General features: G+C 44.4%; 1 protein-coding gene across 1 annotated transcript in view; it reads left to right on the plus strand.

Annotated features, from left to right (window-relative positions):
* The window catches only part of FREM2 (FRAS1 related extracellular matrix 2), a 322606-nt gene that overhangs the window by 155442 nt on the left and 140659 nt on the right, over nucleotides 1–26505 (plus strand). The window contains exons 5-6 of the mRNA XM_029602748.1: nucleotides 3899–4024; nucleotides 7134–7385. Coding sequence (XP_029458608.1) covers nucleotides 3899–4024; nucleotides 7134–7385 — 378 coding nt within the window. The remainder of the gene's footprint in view (nucleotides 1–3898; nucleotides 4025–7133; nucleotides 7386–26505) is intronic.

Raw genomic sequence — 26505 nt, forward strand, 5'->3', positions numbered from 1 at the left:
GATATCCAGAAAACCAAGCCTGTTTGTGGCTCTCGAGGACTGGAGTTGGCCACGCCTGCTCTAGCCCCTTAGTTACTGTCACCCTGATCCCTTTCCTAATAGCCCGGGCCCTTATGACTATCTTTGTGCATAACATGGTCTGGTGAATGTCATGGTGTACAAATGTTGAACTGGTCATTTAATTTTGAAGGGCTATCTCGGGTAACCTTCCTACTTAATGTACTATAGTGAAACAGCCCTTTAATGCATTCTAGTCCCAGAAGGTTATGCAGTCTGTGACCTCTGGTTAAGGATGATTGCTATGATGACTGGGAGGGACAGGGTCGCTCTAAAATGAAGAAAATCCCTGGGTATTTGCAATTAAAGGCTCATGAAGAGCCCAGAAGAGGATGGTTCTGATTGAGCTGGAAGAAAACCGTTGCGCCTAGAAAAAAAAAAGAATGGATCTATGTACTCTTGCATGGTTGGCTTAGGAAAGATTGTCATGACTTACAGATATTCTAGTTTTCACCAGGACAAACATATCTATTATAACTGAACTGTGCAGTTACTAATTAACCCTTGCATTAAACATAGAATCAGTCCTGTGGAAAGTGTTTGATGGCAACAGGAGCCTGCAGTAAATTTCTGACACTTTTCTAGTCTCCTTATCGATTAATATGACATGAATCTGTAACAGACGTGTAGTTGCTCACAGCTATGTGCCAAGCATGCATTGCTAAAGTAGACATTCCATAGAAAGCATGTAAAAAGAAATCTGATTGCCATAGTTGGTAACACTTTGTTTTAAATTTAGATCTTACCAGTCTATTTGAGAAACTGGTAAGATCTAATGCTGGTGAGATTTGCACTATAAAAGAGGATAGTTTTAAAACTGAATCTACTTGTTTTTCCATAATTCAATGCAATACTGTAAAACTGAACCTAGGTAGGTTTAATTAAAAATATATATATTCTCAGCCAAAAGAAGGAAAGAGGTTTCCAGGGATGATGTGCCAGCAGTAATTATTCAGATAAGAAAAGGGATTCCAAGGAACATGAAAGAGAAGCCTTTTCTTTCTAAAACTAGAGATAATGGACTGGCTCTGAGCCTGCATACTTGCACATATTATTCCAAGAGATCATGGCAGTGGTTGCCTGTTATACAAATGTGCTTTGGTAAGATGTGGGTATAAAAATGCAAACAAAAGATAACGTTAAAGTACAGTTGTAACAAACTGTGCATGTAAAGGTTTCTAGGGCAGCAAGAGCAAACATGAAGTGATTTCTGCCTTTTTACCATTCTTGTCACATTAGTGAGTATTCTAATCCTTCATCTGCATTCATATGGGGGTTCACTATCCATCAAGATTCCCATAGTATAATGCAGGGCTTCCCATACTTTTGGCCCACGTGACCACATTTTAGCACATGAAAATTCATGTGAACCCGGAGGATGACCAAAACAAATTACTGGGGGTGTGGTCCTCGTCCAACAATCATTCCTTCTCACCCTTCTCGTACTCCAGGTAATCTTCTCTTTCAGTCTCCATCCTCTCCAGAGAAACTCATTTAACGTCCTCCCTTCCAGTGGACCCCTTGCTCAACCTTCACTCCTCTCACCTCCCTAGCCCATCCCCTCTTTCTAACCTCATCCAGCTATTTCACATCCTCCCAGCTGATCTTCTCTCACATCCATGACATTCTTATATCCCTCTGTCATCCCTTTCCTCTCGCTTCATTACCTTCCAGCCTCATCTTTTCTCCTCCAATCGTTAACCTACGTTCCCCTTAGCTGATCCCCTCTTATTCTCCCCAACTCCTTACATCTCCCAGTTGATCTTCTATCATCCCCCTCATCCTCCACTGCCAGTACCTCACCACCTTATCCAACCTTCAAACCCCTCCTCATTTCATCCCTTCCTTCAGATAGCTTCTCTTCTAAACCTGTCCTTGGCCAGAGTCAGCAGCAACACTTTCAGGCCCAAAGGTGGATGACAATTGGTGGGAAGAGAGGGCAGGTTGATGATGGGGCAACATTTTGCTCTTGGGTATGTTCAGTAGTGGGTGAGAACAGTGGCAGTCCCCATTGACACATACACATTCAGCTCTCCTCTCCCCTCGTAGCTGGTCCCAGTGATCTACAAGCAGCAGCAGCATTATTAATGAAAGTCAGCACAGGGTCTGTGGGTTAGTGCAAGCTCACAGGCCCTGCACTGGCTCTGATCCCTTCTCATGCAGCACTTCCTGTTACCAGAGAAACTCATGCAAAGGCAATGCCACCACAGGGCCTAAGAGTGAGTGCTGACTCACAGGCCCTATGCTGACTTCCATTACTAATAATGCTGTTGCTGGTGCCTGTAGAGTGCTACTATTTAAGGCACTTGTGACCCAATTTGTGATGCCAAACCACAGTTTGAGAAGCCCTGGTATAATGCAAAGCAGAGTTCCGAAATGGTCAGTGCATGTTGACGTCACCATAATTTACCAACCTTAGGCCTACATTTATCATTTTGCTATACATTTCGCATGATTAAAAAAAGATGTGTGGTTAGTGTAATTTGAGTTACTGCAACACACGCTAATTTAGGTATTTTACTGCAATGTTCTTATGTTCTTACATTTATCGCACTTACAATATTTTCCCAACGCAAGCTGAGAAGTGCCCAGACAGGCATTTTCATGTTTTAAGCTGCTCCTAAAGAGAGAGAGAGAGACTCTTTATAAGGCTCTCATATAAGTGAACTATTTATACAACCATAGGAGGGTCAACTAGTAACTCGTGGTTATGTTTTGGTGGTGGTCTAGGGTTTTAGGGCCAGTTTAACATGCACAGTCAGACGTATGAACAGTACAGAACACATCAGTTGACATTTAATGTCATTTGGAATGAAGAAAGGTACACAAAGATGAGATTTCTATACTGTACTCTTGTCCTACCTTGATGGATTCTGTACCTAGGTGATGTCAAGCTAGGACGAGAGTACATTGTAGAAATTTCATCTTTCTGTACCTTCCTCACTCCAAATCACATCAAATCTTCACTGATGTGTACTGCGCTGTTTGTACGTCTGACTGTGCATGAAAAACTGCCCTCAAAACCTTAGCCACCACCAAAACCTCACCTCGAGTTACTACTTGACCCTCCTACAGTGGTATAAATAGGTGACTAATATGTGTGCCACCCCAGAGTCTGTCTGTCTCTCTCTCTCTCTCTTCCTCTCTACCTCTCCCCCTGCCTGAAATGGGATTTGCACCATTTCCTTTTGAGCATATTTCACAGCTTAACACCAGAAAAAAAAGGTGTAGTTATTTCCAGCATCAATACGTGTGATAACGTGTGTTACGCTATCGCACGCAACGAACACCCCTCATTTTCATAAACCCCAGCCAAACTCCTCCGCTTTGACTAAATTTTGAAAATTTGCATACGCATCGCACGATGTGAAAAATAATGCATGCATTATGACATTATCGTGGGCAAAAACGCTCTAACGTGATTTGAAAAATGACCCAGTTAGTTTATCCCAGAGCTTAAACTTGTCACTCTCAGTGCTGAATTTGAGCAAAAAGCATTATGAGTAATGCAGATAGGAATATGAATGTGCCCCACTGTGTTCCTAAGCCTCACTATCCTTACATACGTTTTTTAGGTGAAATTGAAAAAAAATTATTTCTACCTATGCATGCAATCATAGACATATATATTATACTGTTAAAACACAACATTCCTGTGAGTTTTTTTTGAAGCAGGCACAATAATAAAAAAAATTAAGTTCTGAAAGGATAGAGTCAAAACTGATGATATCTGAAACAATTTTTTTAGTTCTGTCCCACACACAAAAATATGATAAATAATGTTTAGTCTAAGAATTTGCAATACTAATTACTATGCTTCACTGGAATTTTATCTCTGTAGAGTCTACGGTCTTTATTCCTCAGTCTACCTACACCATTGAGGAAGACATTGCTGAGTTGTTTATTCCAGTTCGGAGAAGTGGAGATGTGAGCCAGGAACTGATGGTTATCTGTTATACTCAGCAAGGTAAGACAAGAAGAAAATAATAAACTCACCTTAAAATATTTTTCTTAGAATTGTTCATATTTAGCAATATATGTTTTACTTAAATCTTGAAACCTTTAATTGTGTACTTCAGAGATAAATTGTATAACTGATGCATTATGTTTCATGTGAATGGATCTAGATTTACTATTGCATGAAAACTGCTCTGGAAATTTGTGAGTACATTGGGAAGTATACCCACAGGAGAGATTTCAGTTCTGTTAAGCACAGAGTTTTGGTTTTAATATGAGTATATTTAGAATCATAATTTAGCAACAATGAATGAACAGCACAAGCAAGGACTATACTAGGACACAAAAGTGCAAAAATCATTGCATCACTTTTTTTATGGAATTCTTTTCTATCCAGAAGTTGAAGGACATTAAAGCTTTGGCAAAAAGATATACCATTGCAAAATTACGCAAGACAACTGACTTGTAAGGCTTTTATGAACTTTTTCTTTTAACTCTACTTTTGACCAAATTTTTAGCTTGACCTTTAAAGTTTAGAAATTAAAAAAAAAAATTGGAAAAATCAGATAAGAACCCGAAGCAACAAAAACACAAGAAAGGATACTGGAGATAACGACAGACAAGATGATTCACAGCCAGCATAGAAAACCAGACAAATGAAGATCCTGTAAAACAGAATTGGAAAGTTACACATATTGTTGCTGGGTATGACGTGCTGATGTCTGAAGGACTGTATACAGAGAATCACAGTAAGGTGGCACGACTTATCCACTGGAAACCATGAGGATAACTTTCAAAGAACTGCATGCAGCACCACATATATATGCGCATATGGCTACGAGCAGATCTACCCTAGTATTTTATAACCAGTGTGTATCATATGTGCAGGTTATAAAATATGTGTAAATCTACCCTGCAAATTTTGCATATATGTGTAGATACATGTGCCTATATAATTTATTTAATTTTTTTCTATACCGGTATTAGTGGTTACATCATACCGGTTTACATCCGAACTGCAGGTAGAAAGTACATCAAACAGGGACAGTGGATGGGACTACAAGGAACAGGAGAGAAGGGTAGCCGGAAACTGGCAAACAAGAAATCAGAATAAAGAAATAACATGTTAAACAATGTAACAAAACTTAGCAAATGAGTTCAAGTAACGTACTGATGCAGCAAGGGGTTAAGATGCAGGGGATCTAATCTGGGTAAGCCTGTTTGAAAAGCCAGGTCTTTAATTTATTTTTGAATTTGATGGTGCAAGGCTCAAGTCAGAGGTTTGTGGGTAGTGAGTTCCAGAGGTGGAACCGGCAATAGAGAAGGCTTGGTCCCTCGTGGAGGTGAGGTGTGCCATCTTGAGGGATGGGATATGGAGAGTTCCTGTATTGTTTGCTCTGGTGGGGCGGTCTGAGAGTGTGAGACGGAACGGCTCATCAAGCCAGTTGGAGTTGTGTCTGTAGATGGATTTGTGAATAATAATAAGGGTTTTATAGAGGGTACGCGAAGGGATCCGTTTAGCCGGATAAGTCTCAGAAAAGTACTACTACTGGATAAGATTCAAATAGCACTACTTAACCAGGTAATGAACATAGCTGGATAAATAGCACTTTTTGAGACTTATCCGGCTAAGTGGCGCTAAACCGCTGAAAGTGTTTCTGATGCAAAAGATGCCTGTATTTTTCCAAAATTTTAAAATTATGGGGCAGATTTTATAAATCTGCGCACATGCGTACTTTTGTTCGTGCACCAGGCGCGAACAAGAGTACACGGGATTTCAATAGATATGCACACAGCCATTAAAATCCGGGGTCGGCGTGCGCAAGGCTGCCCAAAATCAGCAGCCTGCACGCGCCGAGCCACGCAGCCTACCTCCATTCCCTCCCCCCACCTTCCCCTCCATTCCCCTACCTAACCCACCCCCCAGGCCCTATCTAAACCTCCCCCCTACCTCTATCACGAAAGTTACACCTGCTGGAAGCAGGCGTAACTTTGCGCGCGCCTGGCCGGCTGCCACGCTCCATGTTCCAGTCCGGGGGCTGGTCCAGGGGCCGCAACCATGCCCCCAGACACGCCCCCGAAACGCCGTGTCACTCCTGACATGCCCCCGAAACGCCGCGTCACTCCCAGCACACCCCCGACACGTCCCTCCATGCAAGCCCCGGGACTTACGCGCGTCCCGGGGCTTGCGCGTGCCGCCAAGCCTATGCAAAATAGGCTCGGCGCGCACAGGGGGGGTTTGGGGTAGGTTTTCGGGGGGTACGCGCGTACCCCTTTGAAAATCTACCCCTATATGCGTGGATAATTTACGTGCCAAATCCTCACTTGTATATCTCTTTTAAAATAGCTATTTATGTGCGTATATATTGGCCCTGCCCCGGAACATCCCTAGACCGCCTCTTTTTTTATAAGCATATATTTGCGTGCAAACCCTTATTTATGCACGTATGTTTTATGTTTATAAATAGCACGTGCACACGTACTGTATATGCTATTTATGCTTGTATATGCTAATCTTTCCCCTTGCAATCTTTTGAAAATTCACCTATGTGTAAACACTAGAGCATTGCTATGCCAGATAAACATTGGGACATTCCAACAGATAAAACGCTTGATACAAGAAAAGTGGACGTTGTGGAAAAGAAGAGCACAAGAACGGCATTGCTAATAAAAGTGTCAGTGCCGAGTGGCTATTCTGTATTACCCATGGAGCAAGAGAAGATCTTCAAGTACCAAAAGATGCAGAGGCCAAGAAAATGTGGGGGAAAGATACAGAAGTACTGCTAATTGTATTGGGTGCCACCGGCCTTATTAAAAAGAAGCCCCCAAGTGCACCTTGATATGTTGCCTATACATATTACACCCTATGAATTCCTGATTAAAGCTCTTTGGCATTAGCAGTGAACTTGAGAGATTGAGATCATCTCTAACATACCTTGGTTTATGAATGATGTTCGTTCCTGTCATGATCTGTGCAAAACTAACTCATTTGGAGACACTAGCCAAGAGAGACTGTGTGGAATTCGCTGAATGAATATGACAGCATGAAAAATATTCAGCAGAAAATGTGGCCGAGATCATTCTACAATGAAATTCTTTTCTTTTCCTTCTTTTCACAGGAACCGCTGTTGGGACTATCCCAACATCTGTGCTATCGTACTCTGACTTTATCTCCAGGCCTGAGGACCATAATAGTGTGCTCCGCTTTGACAGAGGTGAAGAGGAGAAAATGTGTCGTGTGATTATCATTGATGACTCACTTTATGAGGAGCCGGAGACATTCAATGTCACATTGAGTATGCCCATGGGAGGAAGAATTGGTTCAGCATTTCCATCTTCTCAGATTATTATTGTGCCCGATGCTGATGATGGTAAGACTTTATCTGTCAAGATCATAAGAAAAGTTTAGGAGAGACCAGGACAGGATGACATATATTGAAGCTAAACATATGAAAACAGCTTATGCCACCGGATAGAAAGAAAATTGAATAACTTTTCTTTTTGAGTTATGAGCAAAGTATTCTGGTTGCCATGTTAATTTATGTGAATATGCAGAAATAAGGGTCAACAAACAAGTTTTAGGTGATGGACATTTTAAAATTGAACATAAGAACATAAGAAATTGCCATGCTGGGTCAGACCAAGGGTCCATCAAACCCAGCATCCTGTTTCCAACAGAGGCCAAACCAGGCCACAGGAACCTGGCAATTACCCAAATACCAAGAAGATCCCATGCTACTGATGCAATTAATAGCAGTGGCTATTCCCTAAGTAAACTTGATTAATAGCTGTTAATGGACTTCTCCTCCAAGAATGTATCCAAAACCTTTTTGAACCCAGCTATACCAACTGCACTAACCACATCCTCTGGCAACAAATTCCAATGCTTAATTGTGCATTGAGTGAAAAATAATTTTCTCCGATTAGTCTTAAATATGCTACTTGCTAACTTCTATTATCCGAAAGTGTAAATAACCAATTCACATCTACTCGTTCAAGACCTCTCATGATCTTAAAGACCTCTATCATATCCCCCCTCAGCCATCTCTTCTCCAAGCTGAACAGCCCTAATCTCTTCAGCCTTTCCTCATAGGGGAGCTGTTCCATCTCCTTTATCATTTTGGTTGCCCTTCTCTGTACCTTCTCCATCGCAACTATATCTTTTTTGAGATGCTGCAACCAGAATTGTACACAGTATTCAAGGTGTGATCTCACCATGGAGCGATACAGAGGCATTATGACATTTTCCGTTTTATTAACCATTCCCTTCCTAATAATTGCTAACATTCTGTTTGCTTTTTTGACTGCTGCAACACACTGAGCTGACGATTTTAAAGTATTATCCACTATGATGCCTAGATCTTTTTCCTGGGTAGTAGCTCCTAATATGGAACCTAATATCATGTAACTACAGCAAGGGTTATTTTTCCCTATATGCAACAACTTGCACTTGTCCACATTAAATTTCATCTGCTATTTGGATGCCCAATCTTCCAGTTTTGCAAGTCCTCCTGTAATGTATCACAATCCGCTTGTGATTTAACTACTCTGAATAATTTTGTATTGTCCGCAGATTTGATAACCTCACTCTTCATATTCCTTTCCAGATCATTTATATATATATATTGAAAAGCACCGGTCAAAGTACAGATTCCGGAGACACTCCACTGTTTACCCTTTCCCACTGAGAAAATTGACCATTTAATCCTACTCTCTGTTTCTTGTCTGTTAACCAATTTGTAAACCAATTTATAATCCACGAAAGGACATCGCCTCCTATCCCATGACATTTTAGTTTTCTTAGAAGCTTCTCATGAGGGATGTTGTCAGATGCCTTCTGAAAATCCAAATACACTACATCTACCGGTTCACCTTTATCCACATGTTTATTAACCCCTTCAAAAAAAATGAAGCAGATTTGTTAGGCAAGACTTCCCTTGGGTAAATCCATGTTGACTGTGTTCCATTAAACCATGTCTTTCTATATGCTCTATGATTTTGATCTTTAGAATAGTTTCCACTAGTTTTCCCGGCACTGAAGTCAGGCTCACTGGTCTATAGTTACCCGGATTGCCCCTGGAGTCCTTTTTAAATATTGGGGTTACATTGGCCACCCTCCAGTCTTCAGATACAATGGATGATTTTAATGATAGGTTACAAATTTTAACTAATAGATCAGAAATTTCATTTTTGAGTTCTTTCAGTATCCTAGGATGCATACCATGCGGTCCAGGTGATTTGCTATTCTTTAGTTTGTCAGTCTGTCCTACTACATCTTCCAGGTTCACAGTGATTTGGCTAAGTTCGTCTGACTCATCACACTTGTAAACCATCTCTGGAACTGGTATCTCCCCAGCATCCTCATTAGTAAACATGGAAGCAAAGAATTCATTTCGTCTTTCTGCAATGGCCTTATCTTCCCTAAGAGTCCCTTTAAACCCTTGGTCATCTAATGGCCCAACCGACTCCCTCACAGATTTCTTGCTTCGGATATATTTTAAAAAGTTTTTATTATGAGTTTTGCCTCTATGGCCAACTTCATTTCAAATTCTCTCTTCGCCTGTCTTATCAGTATTTTCCACTTAACTTGACAATGCTTATGTTTTATCTTATTTTCTTTAGATGGATCCTTCTTCCAATTTTTGAAGGATTTTTTTTGGCTAAAATAGCCTCTTTCACCTCTCCTTTTAAGCATGGCGGTAATCGTTTTGCCTTCCTTCCACCTTTCTTAATGTGTAGAATACATATGGACTGCACCTCTAGGATTGTATTTTTAAAAAATGTCCATGCCTGTTGAACACTTTTAACCTTTGTAGCTGCACCTTTCAGTTTTTTCTATTTTCCTCATTTTATCAAAGTTTCCCTTTTGAAAGTTTAGTGTTAGAGCTGTAGATGTCCTTATTGTCCCCCTTCCAGTTATTAGTTTAAATTTGATCATGTTATGATCACTATTGCCAAGTGACCCCACCACTGTTACCTCTCTCACCAAATCTTGTGTCAGTACATCTGTGACTAGCTATCTAGAGCTATATACTTGTCATCAAATCATTGAAGAAAGAGCAGATATTAAACCCAGCATAACTGTGCTCTCTCTTCACTGGTCTAATGAAGGGAACATAGCTCTAGAAAGCTAAGAACATAAGAAGTTGCCATTCTTAGGTCAAGTCTAGTATCCTGTTTCCAACAGTGGCCAATCCAGGTTAAAGTACCTGGCAAGTACCCACACATTAAATAAATCCCATGCTACTAATGCCAATAATAGCAGGACTGTTCCCTAAGTCAACTTGATTATTAACAATTTATGGACTTCTCCTCCAGGAACTTATCCAAACTTTTTTAAACCCTGCTACACTAACTTCCCTAACCACATCCTCCAGCAACGAATTCCAGGTTGAGTCAAAAAGAATGTTATATGATTTGTTTTAAATGTGCTACTTGCTAATTCCTAGATGTATTGAGTTAATCCAGTATGGAAAGTATCACCTATAACTTGTTTGACCATTCTATGTTTTGAGATGTGAAAGCCCTGTCAGCATAAAAGTCTTTCTTTAATTGAATTTATGAGTTTATTACCAAGTTGATTTCTTCTCTTTCATAGGATTCTGCTAACCTGACCAGATATTTCCCCAGAACAGATATTCTGCATTCATAAAGTTATTAATATAGAAGTGTAAAAGGGCATTAATTTACCCTCATCTACAGTACTGAATGCCACATTTTTTGTTTTCTAGATTTCTTGAATATTATGGTCTGAAATGGAATAATCTGATGGTGATAACATGGTCTTTTGAGTAGTAGTCAGTGAATTCAGAGCAGTAGTCAGAGAATTCAAAGTTTTTAATTTTAGAACAGCAAATGCAAATTACCGTCTCGTTTATAGGGATTTCTGAATGATTGAAGGCACTGCATGTGAAGCATGTAATCTCTTGTCCTGTTTTCATTAACGTTTTTCGTTATGTATAACTGACGTGGAAGATATACCCTGGACTTGAAACTTACTGTCATTTATGCAGGTCAGGTGCACTGGAAAACTCTGTATGAGAACTTATAACACTGTTGGTTGCAACTCTAGCTAGTACAGTCATTACATAACTAGAGTACAAATTTGCATTTTAAAAAGAAAAATAAATGAAATTAAACCTCTGAGAACCTATGAGAATTTATCATATTTAGGTCCTTGTTTACTCAAGCAGCAGTTGTATCCAAAAATATTTTTATATCATTCATTGAGCAGATAAAGCAATCAATGAGACGTCTCTTTTTAGTACGTTTCAAAATGTTAAAAATAATATTAATTTTGAGGTAGGCATCTGTCTGTCTGCCTGCCGCAGGAGCTGTCCAGCTCATGAACAGCACTGAAACACTTTAGGAGATCCCTAGGAGGTCAGTATTCAAAAGCATTTAGAAGAATACCTCACAAGTTATCCATCTAAATGGTGAGGCTTTGTATATTCAGCCCTCTTATCCAGCTAGATTTTACCTGGATAAGTCATTATTCAGGTACAATCTAGCCAGATAAAAAAAAAAAAAAAGAAGTGTTTCTGAGGACATATCAGGGAGGAGTTAAGTTCTATTTTTAATTATAACCGGCTAAGGGGGTCATTTTCCCCTTAGGCGTGCGATACAAGTATGGGGGTGGAGTTGGGATGGCGTCAGCCCCGGAAGAGGAGGAGGCGGGGTGGCACCGGGGCTGACGCCACGAAGACTGCACTGACAGCGAAAGGTAAGCACCTTTATTGCTGCCAGTTTCGTGCCGAATAACTACATCTTTTATGGTGTAGTTATTCGGCGTGACGCCGGCAGCGATCGCACCGTGGAGGTGCGATAGCTGCCAGCTAGTGCAGGAACGCCCCCTCCCCGTTTCGCCCCCCCATTACTGCAGGATTCACTATGCCTTGCGGCATTAGTGAATCCAGCCCTAAGTTAGCTGGATAATTTTAGACCTGCTTCAGGTTAAGTAGGAAGTGTGGGTGGATAACTAAAAAATCTAACTGACTATATTCAAATATAGCTGGTTAGGCTTTTTTAATTATCCATCTACATGTAGCTAGACAACTTTAAGTGAGTATATTCAGCGGGATGTTTATCCCGCTGAATATACGGGACAAGTTATCTGGCAAATTTTAGCTGGATAACTTGTCTAGTACCTGTCTTACTGGTCATAGGCCTCTAGGTATATTATTAATCATTTTTTGCCTTTATTTAATTCCAGATGAGAAATAAGTACTATATATGAACATTCCTATTTCATCATTAATACCTTGATAGGTTTAAGTGGATTTGAGCACTTCTGAGTTCATCATCTTGAGAAATTTGCTGTTGTCACTCTTCATCTGATCTGTGGATATAGCACAAATAGTTGCTACATGACTGAGCTAGAGGAGTTTCTGGAAAACAAGGAGTTCCAGCCATAACAAAATAAGCTTACTTATTATGGATACAATTTTTTTGTGTCAAATAGTGGAAGCCCAACCACTTGTAGAGATTCGTCACATCAGGAAATGTGCTTTAGGTGCAAAACCAGCCTCTTAATGGTCTGACTATACTCCATAGGATAGATATTCATTCCAAGTCTTAGCCTCCACTTGCATTCAGCATGTTTATCCACATAGAAGTCCTGTTTTCCAGCCTTTTAATTGCTATATTTTTATTGAGGGACATAAAGGGGTAGATTTTAAAACCTCCACGCGGGTATACATGTGCACCACTACCCGGCGTGTGCACATGTACACCTGATTTTAGAACATGCGCGCGCAGGCGTGCACATGTTATAAAATCGGGGATGGGCGCTCGCAAGGGGTTGCACAATTGTGCACCTTGCTGCACTGAGCCATGCTGCCTTCCCCCGTTCCCTCCCAGGCCGCTCTCAAATCGGAGCGACCTCTGAGGGAACTTCCCTATCCCCCCCACCCTACCTTCCTTTCCCTTCCCCTTCCTCCCCCGCCCTTTCCCCCTACCTTTTTATTTTTTTTTTTACTTTTGTTTGAAAACTTACTTCAGCCCTGGGGCTGAAGTAAATTGCGCGATCCCCGGCACAGTGACAAATGGCTGCTGTGCCGGGAGCCTCTGACCCCGCCCCGGACCGCCTCGCCCCCGGACCACCCCTTTAGTAAAGCCCCGGGACTTAGATGTGTCCCGTGGCTTTACGCACGTCACCAGGCCTTTATAAAATAGGCCCGGCGCATATAACCCCTCCTATACGCGTAAATCCTCTGGATTTACGCGCGTGGGGCTTTTAAAATCAGCCCCAAATTGTACATTTTCTAACCATTGTTTACATGTTTAAAATGCCAATGTAATTGTGATCCCATCAGCTTTCTTAACATAGATATGTTCAACAATATATTTGTAATTAGCTGTATTAAAAGCCTGCGTGCATTGTTCTGGATATGTGTACTTTTCATCCCTTTGTATAGGAGTGACTATAGAAAGGCTGGCTTTAGGGCTTTTATGTGCAGCAGTATACATTAAGGGGTAGATTTTAAAAGAGGCGCACACGTCCATGTGCGCGTGCTTCCCTGCGTGTACACATGGACGCGGCGATATTATAACTTGTGCGTGCCGGCGCATGCATGTTATAAAATACATGGGCCGCGCGCACATGCATGCTGGATTTTATAATCCATGCGCATATGGGTGGACGGCGTGCACGAGGGGGGAGGATTTCTGCAAACTTTGCACGACGACGCATTTCAGCCTTCCCCAGTTCCCTCTCAGTCCACTCCAGTTAAGAAGTGGACTGGAAGGGAACTTCCCTACCCCATTACCTAACCTCCCTTCCCCTTCCCCTCTCCTCCCCACCCCGAAACCCTACCTATCTAACCTTTTTTTTTTGTTTGTTTTTTTTTGTTTGTTTTTCATACTTACTGCAGGGCCCGACCTAAAGTAAGCTGCGCACGCCGGCAGCTGGCCGGTGCGTGAGGCTCAAGAACAGCAATCAATCGTGCTATCCTGGTCTGCCCCCCAGCCCGTCCCTTGCAGGAAGGCCGGCACTTATGCACATAATGGCCTTTATGCGCGTGGCCAGGCCGGCCACGCAAGGACCAGCCGTGCGCGTAAAGACCGAATTTTACACGCGTAGCCTATTTAAAATCTACCCGTATTTTCTTAAACTGCAAGGTCCTTAATATAATGTTTTTATAGTGGATAATCATGGATTGCATGCAAGGAACCTAAAAAAAAATTAGGGCAGTGTCATATAAATCTGTGGACCCTGTTTACATAAAAAAATAATCATGCTTTATTTTCTAAGAACACTGAAAATTAATGGCTATCCAACCTTAGATTGAGTCTTAACTGGAAATGGACTAGAAGAACGGCACAGGTATTAGTTTGCCCCATGAAGAAGAAATCTTTCCGAAACACGGACCGTGTCTGGCATTAGATTTGGGTGAACGGTATTGTCATCTTCTCCGCTTAAAAAAAGAAAAAAGAAAGAAAAATCTTCAGCGTCTTTGACAGCTTACAGGTCGATACAGTAACGTTCAGTTAAAGATTCCCCGTCTGTAACGTGCTGGGAGCGCACAATACAGACGAGTAAGGCCATCCAGCGATACAGTCTCCAGTTTCACGCGTCCTTAGCGCTTCCTAAAATAGACACATAACCCTTTCCGCACCCAGCATGTAAATGAACGAAAAAGCTGTATAATGAAGGAATTAGCTATTCCCCTCCGATACTGTAACGGGCGCTGATACTATCTCCTCAGTAACCTGCTGTTTTGCCGCGGCCTTAACGTGTTAGTTTACCGCCTCCCCCTAGTAGGTGTTAGTGTAGTGTAGTGCCAAAATCGCACGGGAAAGGGAACGGGAAAAGAGAGGTTTTACTTTTATTAAGAACTGTTATAATTTTTTAAACACTGGGGGGGTTCTTTAATTTTCTGGGGGACCTCTCCCCAATCCCACACTTATCTGCACTGTAACGTGTTCGATCGGGCGAGTAGGCAGGTAGGCGACAGCGGCGGCGTGAGCCATCAGTAGCGGCGGCGTGTTCGATCAGGCGGGCGGGTAGGTGAAAAAAAAAACCTTTTCTGAGCCATCAGCAGCGGCGGCGGGATCCGGGGGGGGGGGTGGGTGGGTACGTGTTCGATCGGGCGAGTAGGCAGGTAGGCGACAGCGGCGGCGGCGCAGCAAAAAAAACCAAAGCGACAAAAGTAACTTACTTTTCCGCGGCAGCGGGAGCGGGATCGGGGGGGGGGGGGGGTAGGCGGCGTGTTCGATCGGGCGGGCGGGTAGGTGGGAAAAAAAAAAACTTTTCTGAGCCATCAGTAGCTCCCCCGGCGAAGACAAAAAGATGGCCGCCTGCACGGGGGAAAGCGTGCAATCGTCTTCAGCGGCGAATTGCACGCTTTCCCCCGTGCAGGCGGCCATCTTCATCGGGGGAGCTACTGATGGCTCAGATCGAACACGCCGCCTACCCCCCCCCCCCCCCCCGATCCCGCTCCCGCTGCTGCTGCCCCTGCCGCGGAAAAGTAAGTTACTTTTGTCGCTTTGGTTTTTTTTGCTGCGCCACCGCCGCTGTCGCCTACCTGCCTATTCGCCCGATCGAACACGTACCCACCCACCCCCCCCCCCCCCCCCGGATCCCGCCTCCGCTGCTGATGGCTCAGAAAAGTTTTTTTTTTCCTTTGGTTTTTTTTTGCTTGCCGCTGTGTCTCACCTCCTCCCGGAGCAAGACTGCTTTCGTGCCCTGCTCCGGGAGGAGGTGAGACACAGCGGCAAAGCAAAAAAACCAAAGGCAGGAAGTAAGTCGCTTCGCCGCCTCCCGCCTCCCTCCTCCCGGTGCCTGTCATTTCAAATGTCATTTGAAATGACATTTGAAATGACAGGTACCAGCGCACCCAGGTTACTGTATAGGCGCTGTATTAAGCGCCTATACAGTAAAATGGGTTGCGCGGGCATAACCCTTCCCTAACGCTTCACAGCCTCGGCATGCATTTGCATGCGATTAGAAGAGAGTATCAGGCGCTAGGTCTAGAGGACTGTGCGTGCGGGGAGGAAGGGTGCGCCTGACACTGCCGCACTGTTTCTACCGCGGCCTTACTGTATCGACCTGTAAGTGCGCTGATAATATGTTTTAATAATAGTGAAGTGAAGATATAAATATCTACAAGCATTGGGAAAGAATATTGTGGTGAAAGCACTGCCCTTACACACTTTATATTGAATATACAACACTATGATTATACACAAAGAAAAAATGACCGATGATTATAATGAACGGCAGAGTTAAAATTGTGGTTCACATTTACAATGACGCCCAATATGAAGGTCATTTAAAAGAGAAGAAATATAATTCATACTAGAAGTGATCTAGGCAATAATCTAAGGTTGGATAGCCATTCATTTTCAGTGTTTCTGATTGACTATCACCTGGACATTATAGCCCATTAGAAATATGGGTTGTGAGTTATTTTCTAAGAATACATACAAATATATGAAACAAATGTATCTAGTGAAAACTAAGACCTAGGGATAAGAAAATATGGCAGAAATGGAGCTAAGAACTCAGTAAATGCATACATTGAGAATCTTCCATAGTAACTGACATCACATGCCTTGTCATTGCCTAAAACGTTATGCTGTTTATAAGTACTGTGCAGATTGTTTGTACCTTTACTTATTGTAATCACTTTTTGTTGGTTATTAGAAGGGCTATGGAGAGATAACTACATAATTTACTTACTGTGTTTGGAATAAATGTCCTTCAGCCGTGGTTTGAGTGCTTTGAAAAGTGCAGTTTTGCAGAGAACTCCAGGCAGCTTCAGATAAGCAGCACAGATGTGGAACTTAAGGGGCCTTGCCAACAAGCAAGACCAGTGTGCATGTGCCAGAGCTGTTCCATGGTAGAACGGAAAGTAGTAATATGCTATTCAAAAAAACCAAGCGCGCACAGATTGCTGGCATGATTTTGCTTGTTCATTTGAACCTGTGATCCAAGCAGCCCTGATCATGATTTTTGTAGATAATGTAGTCAGCCAGGGAGAATGAAATCAGGAAACTTCAAGTGTAGCCAAGTTGAGACTTGAACTTTACAGGCATTTGTCTTTCATTCCATAACTGTCAGGCCAGGGGATGCTCCATTTGTCATGCAGTAAAGTCTGTTGATTTGGAAGGAGTTACACCAGGAATTAACCTGCCTGGTGTGTCCATCGTTATTAACACTGACTGCAATCACGTTTCTGTTCAGTTTAAATGCTGACATCCTATTTTTCTTAAACCAAGGCCTGGATGCATCAAGCCATGATGTATTTTCACAAGAGGGGTCCCACTATCGGGGTGGGGGGGGGGGGAATGGATGTTGCCAGGATAGTGGGGCCTTTCCCCCGGAAAAACATTGCAGCTCTATGGCACGTTCTTTTGTCTCATGGCCAAACACCATGGGACCAATGAACATGGCTGGCAGCCCCAACCACAAGAGACTACTTAAAAAGGAGCCTGCAAAAAAGTAAAAGTTGAGTGGGAGACAAGGATAACTCCTGGTTCAACCTGGGACCACCACTCGAAGCGGCCCCAAGACCTCAAACTATCTGTATGTCTGTCTAGTGTTGTCTGTCTATCTAGCTGCACCAGAAGACCGGAAGGGTCATCTGCATACTTCTCTCAGCAGCTCCAGCAGAGGACTGCAACTATTTAGGCTTCAACTTTCACAGCCCCCAAACTTACCAGCTGCCGAAAACTGGAAGGCACATTTGCATACTGTCCTAGCAACTGCAGCAGAGGACAGAGCAAGACTTGTAGGTTCCAGCTTTCACAGCCACGGCACTCTTTCTAGCACCAGAGGTCCTGAAAGCTCATTTGCATACTTTCCCAGCAGCCCCAGCAGAGGACTCTGGAAAATATTGAGGGCTGTCTAGGCATCAACTTCCACAGCCCCCACACTATTTCCATCTATAAAAACTGGGCTCATTTGCATTCTGTCTCAGCAGAGAACTTCAGCGGACACTGTGAGCCATCTAAGTACAAGCTTTCACAACCCTATTCTCTTTCTAGCACCAGAGGAGCTGAAGGCTTATTAGCATGCTTCTCCCAGCAGAGGACTCCAGAGAATTCTGTGAACTGTCTAACGTTCAGTTCCTACAGCTCCCACACTGTTTTGCAGCTACAGAAAACTAGAAGGCTCATATGCATACTTTTCCTAGCAGTCCCAACAGAGGATTCTAAAGGACATGGTGAGCTGTCTAGACCACATCTTCCACAGCCCCTGCACTATTTTCAGCTGCAGAAAACTAAAAGACACATTTACATTCTTCTCCCAGCAGCCCCAGTAGAGAACACCAGAGGATACTGCGAGTCAGCTAGGTTTCAGCTTTTACAGCTCTTGCTCTTTTTCTAGCAGCAGATGACTTGAAAACTCATTTGTATACTTCTCTCAGCACCCCCCACCAGAGGACATTGCAGGCTGTCTAGGCTTTAGCCTCTACAGCCTCAACATTGTTTCCTGCTGCAGTAAACTAGAAGGCTCATTTTCATACTTTTCCCAGCAGATAATACTATGAGCTATCTAGGTTTCAGCTTTCAGCTGGTAACATAGGACCTGAAGATTAATTTGTCTATCTCTCCCAGTAGGGGACTCCAGAAGATACCGAGAGCTGTCTAGGCTTCTGCTTTCACACCCTCAATGCTGTTTCTAGCTGCAGATAACTGGAAGGCTCATTTGCATACTTCTGCCAATAAACCTAGCAGAGGACACTGTGAGCCATCTTGGTTTGATCCTCGCAGCCCCCAAATTCTTCCTAGCAGCAGAGGCCAGAAGGCTCATCTTCATACATTTCCCAGCAACACCAGTAGAGGACAACATGAGCAACCTAGGCTTCGACTTTCAGAGCCCAGCTTCCACATCCCCCTTTTTTCTAGCAGCAGAGGATCTGAAGGCATGCGACAAAACACCACTTATACATTTTCAACAACAGATTTATTTGATGCAATAACAGGGAATTAGTTCAAAACAACAGTCAATAAAGTGTGTAATCAGGTAATTATAAGAAGAATAATTGTAGTCTCTGAAGGTCAACTGATAGACAAATATAAAATATACCAATAAATTAAAAGTACTTTAGATTAGTTTGAATACCCCTACTCCCTTTGAAATTTTAAATTGCCAACAACAGAACAAAATTAAGATGCAGACAGTAATCCAGTCTTTTGCACTGACTGCCAAATGTATGATTATCTACCAGTTGGTGAGAGGTTGAATGTTCGCACTTGGTGCAAAGAGCACCTAGTCCTCAGAGAATGAGCATGATATCTGGAGGCTAGAGTGCTTGGGGCTTGGACTATTGGGGGGCAGACTGTGCTGTGGCTAAGAAGAGGGACTCAGCTTGGGCTTGGCCTAGGGGGACTGGCTCTGCTGGGGCTGGGGGAGTGCAGGCTAAGCTGAGGCTGCTGGGGGATGAGGACAGGCTGTGCTGGGGCTGGGGCTGCAAAGGCAGGGGCAGACTGTGCTGAGGTTGGAAGGGGGAAGAGCGGGCTTCTGGTGCTGTGTGGGAGGGCAATAAATATTTTCCAGGGAATTTCCATGGGTGCTGTGCTGGGAAGGGTAGTCTGAGCTGGGCTGAGTTAGGGAGAGGCAGGCTGAACTGCTCCTGGGGCTCAGACAGGGGGGAGGGCAGCCTGTGATGGGGGCTTAGTAGGCTGTAGAGATGTGAATCGGAACCGGAATCGGTTCGGTTCCGTTTCCGATTTAAATCGTGCATTTTTTTTCATCCGGCCCGATCGTTTTTTTTTTTATCGGCTGCGCCCGATCCGATAAACAAAAAACCCACCCCGACCCTTTAAAACCGCTCCCTTAGCCTCCACCACCCTCCCAACCCCCCCCCTCCCAAAACGTTTTAAAATTACCTGGTGGTCCAGATCTCCCGCTCTCGGGCCGTCAGCTGCCACTAATAAAAATGGCGCCGATGGCCCTTTGCCCTTACCATGTGACAGGGTAACCGTGCCATTGGCCGGCCCCTGTCACATGGTAGGAGCACTGGACGGCCGGCGCCATCTTTAACGTAGGAACGTAAAAATGTCTTCAAGGTCTGATTGGTCCTCTCGGCCTGCCCATTCGCCATTCAAAGTAATATTGAACTTTCGGCACAAGAAACACCAATACTTGGCGGCAAACTGAGGTCCCCGGTCAGACATAATCTTGAGAAATCCGTGAAGGCAGAAGATCTTCTTCAGAAAAAGTCTAGCAAGTTCCGGGGCTGAAGGAAGACCCGGTAGAGGGATAAAGTGTCCCATTTTCGAGAAGAGGTCGATCACAACCCATATCACCGTGTTGTTCTGGGAAACAGGCAGATCTGTAATAAAATCTGTAGAAATACTGGACCACGGTTCAGTAGGTGCTGGGAGAGGATGAAGCAAGCCTGAAGGCTTCCCCATAGGTGTTTTTTGCTGAGCACAAGTAGGACATGAGTCCACGTAGTTTCGGGAGTCTTGTACCATAGTAGGCCACCAGTAATGCCTTCTCAGCATCTCCAAAGTCCGGGCACGACCGGGATGGCCTGCCGTTTTGGAATCGTGAGCCCACCTTAACACACGTTCTCGTAGCCAGCAGGGAACGACGATCTTCCCAACTGGAACTGTGGTAGTAGCCGCCAGGGTAATATAAGCAGGGTCAAAAATGAAACTGGGAGCCTCTGGAACGTCCTCTGGCTCAAAGGATCTGGAGAGCGCATCAGCGTGCAGGTTTTTCGAACCTGGATGGAAACAGAGGTTGAAGTTAAATCTCTCGAAGAACAAAGCCCACCGGGCCTGACGGGGTTTCAGAAGTTGAGCTTCCTTGAGACGTTCGAGGTTCTTGTGATCCGTGTAGATAGTAAACTTATGTTGCGCCCCTTCCAACCAGGGGCGCCACTCCTGAAGTGCCAATTTGACTGCGAGGAGTTCGCGGTCGCCCACAGTGTATCGTTGCTCTGTGGGGGAAAACTTATGAGAGTAAAATGAACAGGGTTCTAGCTTGCCTGTAGGAGAATGTTGACTCAGGACTGCTCCGGCGCTGACCGTGGAAGCGTCAACCTCCACAATGAATGGACGTCTCGGACTGGGATGATAGAGACAGGGGCCGGAGCTGAAGGCCTCTTTAATTCTCTGGAAGGCAGCGATAGTTTTCAGCGTCCAAACTCGGGTGTTGGCCCCCTTCCTAGTCATAGCAGTGAGTGGGGCAACTATCGAAGAATAGTTCGCAATGAAGCTCCGGTAACATCGGGTTGAATGCGTACCAAATTGTACACACCTCTCAAATCGAGTTTGGAGAAGATTCGTGCCCCTTCCAGTCGGTCAAACAACTCGCTGATCAGGGGTAACTGGTAATGATCCTTATGGGTTATCGCATTGAGACCCCTGTAATCAATACAGGAATGGAGTCCACCATCCTTTTTCTTCACAAAGAAGAACCCCCGCTCCTGCGGGGGAATCAGAGGGACGAATTAACCCTTTTTCAAGATTCTCCTTAATATATTCTGACATGGCCTGGGTTTCAGGCTGAGACAACGGGTAAGTTCTGCCTTTGGGCAGCATGGTGCCAGGTAGGAGTTCAATAGGACAGTTGAACTTGCGTAATGGGGTTAAGGTATCTGCTTTCTGCTTAGAGAATACACCACTGAAGTCAGAGTACTGCGGAAGCAACCCGGGAAGTGTAACCAATTTCAAAACAGGTATCACAGGGGATACTGGATGCAGACAAGTCTTCGTGCATTTCGGGCCCCACTGTACCAACTGTAGGGACTGCCAATCGAACTGAGATTTGAGAGCCTGGAGCCAGGGAAGCCCCAGGATCACCAGATGGGTAGAGCGTTTTAGGACGTAGAAGGATGTTTCCTCCTGATGCAGAATACCTACAGTGAGATGGATCGCCACTGTCTGGTGAGTAATGAGACCTGGCAGATGTTCCCCCTGAATGGAGGCAACATGAAGACTCACTTCAAGGAGTTAAAGAGGTATTTTCAGAAGTTTGACGATGTCCGTTATGAAGCTACCTCTCGCTCCGATATCGATGAGAGCAGTGGTCGCGAAGGTGTGGGCCTTAACGCCCAAAGTTACAGGAAGCAAGAGTTGAGGGCCAGAAACAGTCGCGCCCAAGCTCGGGACCCCCGCCTGACTCAGGAGTTGTAATTTCCTGGATGGATCGGGCAACACTGCAGATGATGTCCAGAAGTGTCACAGTAAAGGCAAAGCCCCTCCTTCCTCCGATGGAGATTTTCGGTCGGGGATAATCGCCCACGATTCACCTCCATGGGTTCCACGGTGGAAGAAGATGGTAACACCAGATTCTTCACTGGAGAGCGAGATGCACTTGTGGGGCGTGCAGCCTTTACTCCTAGGCTTCCTTGCCGGAGGCGATGATCAATCCTACCGGCAAGAGAGATCAGGTCTTCTAGAGACGTTGGAGTCTCACGGACCGCGAGCTCATCCTTTAGAGCACTAGAGAGTCCATCTAGGAAAATGGCTTGCAGACAATCTTCTTGCCACCCAAGTTCTGTGGCCAGAGTCCGAAACTCCACTGTATATTCAGAGAGGGTTCTTGACCCTTGAGGGAGGTGGAGTAGACTATGACTGGTGACAGCCGTGCGACCTGGGTCGAGAGGCCCACCGGATTGGCCATCGCTGTATCTTGTAATTGAGAGTGCAGTTCTTCTACCGAAGAAGCCAGCGTCTCTAAGGCTTGGTGATGTTGTTTCACTGTGGTAGGGCCCTGGAGGCGGGAGACTCCGCCGAGTCCATGGCCTTGGCAACCTGTTGCGCTCGGGGGTGGACCCTTGTCCTGGGGCAAAGATGGAATGGTGTAACTGGCCCCAGGGGGCGGAGCACTGAGGGAGACAGAGGCTAGGAAGAGCTTCACCACTGGAAGCCCGAGGTTCCCCCGGGAGGAGCTCGTAGGGACCCGGGCCGCTTGGACTTAGGTGGGCCTTGCAGGGTCTCTTGGGAGAATGGAAGTCCAGCGTGCCCACAGACACAGAAGGAGCGTGGTCAGGTTCGAGCTGGAGCAGGGAGAACCAGAAAAGAGTTGGTGATGACAAGGCGAGGAACAGAGCCAGAATCTGGAGGTGAGGTCAGGCAGGCAAAAGGTCAATGTCCAAAGGTCAGTCCGAGGAGTGGTCACCGAAGCAAGGGTCAGATACTGGAGGTCAAATGTAGTCAGAGGCAAGCAGAGGTCTAGAGGCAGGTGGCAGACAGGCGAGCAGGTCTGGAACAGGCCGGGGTCTAGAGGCAGGCAGCAGACAGGCAGACGAGTCAGGAATTAGCTGGGGTTGTAGACAGGCAGCAGACAGGCAGGCAGGTCAGGAACAAGCCGAGGTCAGTACCAGAAGTCACTCCGAGGGTACTACCTGGGAAGGCATATAGACGAACACAGGAACAGGCAGGACTCAGGAACAAGTCAGGAATGGAACTGGAACTGGAACAGAAGGATCCTGGAACGAGACTAGGAACAAACAGGAACAGGCGCGGAGACAATCTAGCATAAGCTTGCCAAGGCAAGGAAGTGAAGTCAGGAACTTCCTTATATTGTAGATCAATAAGAGCATACCGCGGAACCCAGACCCGCCCTCGGCCCTACAAGTGTCGGGGCAGGCTGCGCACGTGCATGTATGGGCATGGCTAGCATGGAGGGAGACGCCGAACCTCGGTGTGAGGCCTGGCTTGCAGTGGAAGGCCCGGCGACCGCCGCCGTGGGATGCTGGGGCCTAGCTGGGCTAGCGACTACCACGAGGGAGGTCGTCCCGGGACCCGCCGAGGAACTATGCAGGTGAGCAATCCCGTGTGCAGGACGGCCGCGGGCGGGGCGCGTAACTATATTCAGCATCTTCACTGTGCCGCTGAATATACATTTATTTATTTATTGGTTTTTATATACCGGTGTTCAATATAGAATATCACATCATAACTTAGCCGGATAAGTTCTAACCAGCTAAGGCCTGGATTTATCAAAATGCACTAAATATTGCATGCGATAGGAAAAGGGGCGTGTTTTATGGAAATAGGTAGTTTATCGCAATTTGTGCTAATACCTATGTGAAGCGCAAAGTGCGATAACTTTTTTGCGATAAGTGCCAGAATTGTTGTATTTTGTACATACAACCACTGGGGGGGACCATGTTTAGTAGGTCTAAGCTCCCGGAGAGGCAGAGAGAGAGAGAGCGCCTAGCCATAATGCCCTCATCCTAGGTAGGTATTTATATCTCTATAGGAGGCCCACCTAGTAACTCGAGGTGAGGTTTAGTTAATAGTGATGGGGTTATTGCTACTCTCTCTCACTCTCTCTCTCTCTTCCCCCCCCCCTGGTTATAGAAGGGCCCTGACAGCTAGGCTGGCTCTCCAGGAGCTTAAAACTACTAAAAACGGCATTTGCGAAAACATCGCAAAGTGTGATAAAGCCCTATCGTACGGCTTTACGCAAATGAAAAAGGTGTAGTTAAAATACACATTAAAGCCGAGTGATACGGCTTCGCAAAATTGTGAACCCAGCCCACTCGGTCACAAATCACGCCCCAAACTCCTCTCTTTTTTCTGACTTGCATCGCACCTTGCGTTATGGTGCTTTCGCAGGCATTAAAGGCATTTTTGCATGCAAAAACGCCTTATAGCAATTTGATAAATGACCCTGTAAGTTACTTACATGGACAGCTTTGAATAACCACACCTTAATAAACAGATACTTGCAGCAGAGGGGAATTCAGTGGAACAGCTGCCCAGTGCACAAGCTCAGGCACTGAAGCAGAAGCCAGAGGAAAAGAAAATGGCAGAGAAGTATAAGGGAAAACCCCAGACAGAGCCTCGAGGGACACAGATCCAATCCCCTTCCTCTTGGAGAAGAGAGGAACCAGAAAGAGGAGAGGAGTAGGCAGGTAGGGAGTGACTGGGGTAGCCATGTTGGATGAGCTGACATGGAACTATATACCTAAAGAGAGACTTTTGAGCACAAAGGGCAATGTGAAGGAGACTGGAGGTACCCTGACACCAAGAGATCTGAACCTGCGAGGGATTTAGATGACTGGCTGCAAGGACTGGGCAAGCAGCTGTAGAATAATCTCTGCTTTTCAATGTTAGCCCATCTTCTTAAGGAGTTTTCATAAATCACTAGCTTTTCATGCCCCTTTTCATTAACTGCATGAAATAATAATTAACCCTGGATTTTGCAGTCTTCCTAGTAGAATGTGGGTAAATAGTGTGAAACCGTGAAATGAATACTTAAAGCTGTCCCTCAAAAATAAACTTTAAAACTGAAAAGTTGAAGTTATTTTGTGGCTAAAGCATTTTGAATTATGAAGAAAAGGATGGAAAAACTATATGGATAGTAAGACAAGGAAAAAGAGAGGCAACTGACCCATAGAACAGAAATAAAAAACAGTGAATCCAGTTGTGGAGGAAAACCAACCTATGTAAAATATATGTATTTGCTAAAGGTTGGATTTACTAAAAGTTTTGGATTTTTTTTTTTTTTTGCTGTTCTTTGGTCACTTTGCAGTATTTTTCATTTAAACTATATCTTACCAATATAGTTCCAGATACATATAATGTTAGTATGTTTGCAAGCAAAAGTCTTAAGCTTTTGTTTTAAGGTAACCTATTGGCAGTTCTCAATTTATCTGTCACAGTCTAATACGGAGCATCTGGCATATCTGAAATATCTTAAGGTCTATCCCACTCACAGAGGGAGCTCTGCAGTATTTTTTGTGTCAGTGAAAGCTACTCCCAGAAGACATTCCAGTGCTTTCCAAAACTGCTGACAATTCATCTATCATGGAATTTCTGCTCGTAGAACGCAGTAAAGTGCAAGGTGCTGCAGGGAAAAAGATACCCATCACCATTAAGAAGGGTTTTACCATGAGTGTCATAAATTATTCTTGGTTTACAAGAAGATAGCATGAAGTTTTATCCAGTTATTATCTTGTCACTTTTATAGCTTTCTAAATTATCCTCATTAGGTAGCATTTCATAACGAGGCATAAAATGAGCAGCAACGTACTGTATGATAAACATATCCTTGGGATGTTTAATGCTGCATTAGTGGAAGTAAAAATGTAAATTTGCTGACATTTTGAATTGTTGCGAAAAAAGTAGGAAGACATGGGAGAACTGAAACAGATAATTTTCCTTAAGAGGCAATATATAGTAATAACTTTATTGGGGTATGCATAGTGAGAACAATTTTCATGCGGGTAAAGAGCGATTTTTACCGAGGTGAAATGGCTTAGCTGAAAATGGCTCTCTTTGGAGCTTCTAAAAGCGTGATCAGGATTCTGTGGCATGTGCACATTTAGGTGGGGGGTGGGAAGGGGCATTCATGTGGGTGTTTTTAGGTCAGGGGAGGGAAATGGCATGGAGGCATTTGATTTTCAAACATCCTCGCATTATTTTGCCCCACTCGGTCGACCGCAGCAGTAGCAGGTGCAGGGTACACAGACATCTTCGGTACGTGGACTTGCACTTCCTAATTTTCAAACGCTGCAGGTAGTCTCTTTTATGCAAAATGGATCATAGGCTATGACAATATATTGTTGGACATGT

Source organism: Rhinatrema bivittatum, chromosome 5 (genome assembly GCF_901001135.1).
Source record: "Rhinatrema bivittatum chromosome 5, aRhiBiv1.1, whole genome shotgun sequence".
Classification (NCBI taxonomy): Eukaryota; Metazoa; Chordata; class Amphibia; order Gymnophiona; family Rhinatrematidae; genus Rhinatrema; species Rhinatrema bivittatum.